This window comes from Pundamilia nyererei, unplaced genomic scaffold, assembly GCF_000239375.1.
Source record: "Pundamilia nyererei isolate P.nyererei 1_Seehausen unplaced genomic scaffold, PunNye1.0 scaffold00244, whole genome shotgun sequence".
Classification (NCBI taxonomy): Eukaryota; Metazoa; Chordata; class Actinopteri; order Cichliformes; family Cichlidae; genus Pundamilia; species Pundamilia nyererei.
The window spans coordinates 291,148-293,476 of record NW_005187645.1 but is presented as its reverse complement, the minus strand read 5'-3'; the positions used below and the strand labels follow the sequence as shown (position 1 = coordinate 293,476).

Here is a 2,329-nt window from a genome sequence, read left to right as displayed (position 1 = left end):
ATATATATATATATATATATATACACATACATATATATATATATATATATAGTTTTTCTGTGTAAGTTTCTTTTTAACTGCACTGCTGTTCTGGAAGATTAGCTGTCATGCTTTGTGTCTGCAGGTTGTCAGGGTGTTTGATCACAGACGAAGCTTGTGGTTCTCTCGTCTCAGCTCTGAGCTCCAACCCTTCTTGTCTGAGGGAGCTGGACCTGAGCTACAATCATCCAGGACAGGAACAAGTAAAGCAGCTGTCCGCTATACTGAAGGATCCATCCTGGGGACTCCACACTCTTAGGTATAGAGAAGTCTTTTGCAGCCACAGCCAGTCTCTGATATAACAGTAATAGATGACAGTTCTTTCTGTCCTTTATTCCCTCTGGTACACTTGCCTCATTGCTCGATGTGTATATTTGGACATCAAACATGTATGAGCTCCATCAAAAGAGTTAAACTAACATATTAGTCACGTGAAATAATTAAGCATCAGCATTTGACTTCATCTAATTAAAATACATTGCACTGCTATGCTGCTGTTTGTGACCGTTACTGTTGAAACTGTGCTCCCTTAAAAGAATAAGGGAGCACTTATCTTTCACTCATAGTTACTGGTTGGGGAAAGCCATTTATTAAACAACTGTGTTTGCCTGTTTTAAAAATCTTACTGAAGACAGTAAGACATGAAGACAGAAAATACCAACATGACCGTGATTCAAATTTTACATACCCTAGTTCTTAATAAATAAATAACAACATGTGGATGTGTAACCCTCCAAGAAGATGCTTCACACAACGTTCACAGACACGCTGGCTCATGCAGTGTAACGTTGGCCAAATTTGTTTGCTCTAAAGGTGGAGTGCTTCTTTCTAAAAATGCTCATGAAGGATTGTGTGATTGTTTTTTTATTTAGCAACTAAAGTGCCTACAGGCAGCTGTTGTCATGACTGGCACTTTAAAAATATAATTCAGTTGAACTGATATTAATTTAATCACTGGTCAAATCACTTGTTTAGTCTATTTGTTTGTTTTATAAATTATGGACTCATTTATTAAACAAACTATTTTATGAAACAAACAAAAATATATCAGTACTTTGATATAAATAAATTATAATAATTTTAAATCTATAAGGCCGTGCTGAATCTATATGGTGAAGCTGTGCTGCCCATAATATGTACCTTTCAGACCACATCACCGTGAGTTAATTTTGGGGATTTTTTTTTTTAAATACGTTTCACACAAACTGAAGAGTAAAGTAAATAACATGCTTACAACAAAAAAGTCAAAATGTCTGCTCAGCCTGCAATTTTTATAAATATGTTGGACTGTTCCTTTATCAGTGTCTAACAGTATGTGTATGACAGTGATGTAATGTCCATGTGTGCCTGCTGAAAGAGACTGTGCTGGTCTGACCCCCCCTCCTCCTTTCAGGGTGGAGCCTGCTGGAGTCCGATGGTTGAGACCAGGTCTGAGGAAGTGTAAGTGTGTTTTTAATGTGATTCATGAAAACAAAGCAGCACACATTCAACCATGTTCAAACTGTCACATCACTCATTCACATCTCTGATGTCAGGAGTCATCATCAAAGTGTCAATCAATGAACAGATGACGGACCAATAACTGCAGCTGGATTGTGTTTGTTTCTCCATCAGATTCCTGTCAACTCACAATCGACACAAACACAGTACACACAAACCTCCAACTGTCTGACAACAACAGGAAGGTGATGTTTGTGTGGGAGGGTCTTCCATATCCCGATCATCCAGACAGATTTGATTGCATCTGTCCTCAACTGCTGTATAGAAATGGTCTGACTGGTCGTTGTTACTGGGAGGTCGAGTGGAGAGGAGGAGTTTATATATCAGTGAGTTACAGAACAATCAGAAGGAAGGGGAGGACAGGCTGTGTGTTTGGAAAAAATTATCAGTCCTGGAGCCTGAGCTGCTCTGATTATTGCGGTTACTCTGCGTGGCACAATAAGCAAAAAACATCCATTTCCTCCTCCTCTGTCTCTAAGAGAGTAGCAGTGTATGTGGACTGTCCTGCTGGCACTCTGTCCTTCTACAGAGTCTCTAACACTCTCATCCACCTCCACACCTTCAACACCACATTCACTGAACCTCTTTATCCTGGGTTTACGGTCTCATTTGGTTCTTCAGTGTGTCTGTGTGTAGTTTAGTATGAATAGTCTTGTTGAACATTTCAGTCAGTACATGTCTGTCTCTCACAGTCAAAAACATGTTTTCAGATTCATGGATTCAATCAGTTGATGGTTTAAATGATGATGGAAACTTCAGTTATTGAAAAATGGAATCTATTATTATCCCA

At 38.9% G+C, this 2,329-nt stretch overlaps 1 protein-coding gene across 1 annotated transcript in view; it reads left to right on the top strand.

The window, feature by feature from the left end:
* The window catches only part of LOC102208571 (protein NLRC3-like), a 43,399-nt gene extending 41,778 nt beyond the window's left edge, over positions 1-1,621 (top strand). Inside the window, exons 9-11 of the mRNA XM_013914988.1 lie at positions 125-298; positions 1,433-1,467; positions 1,575-1,621. Coding sequence (XP_013770442.1) covers positions 125-298; positions 1,433-1,467; positions 1,575-1,621 — 256 coding nt within the window. The remainder of the gene's footprint in view (positions 1-124; positions 299-1,432; positions 1,468-1,574) is intronic.
* The last annotated feature ends 708 nt before the right edge of the window (positions 1,622-2,329 follow it).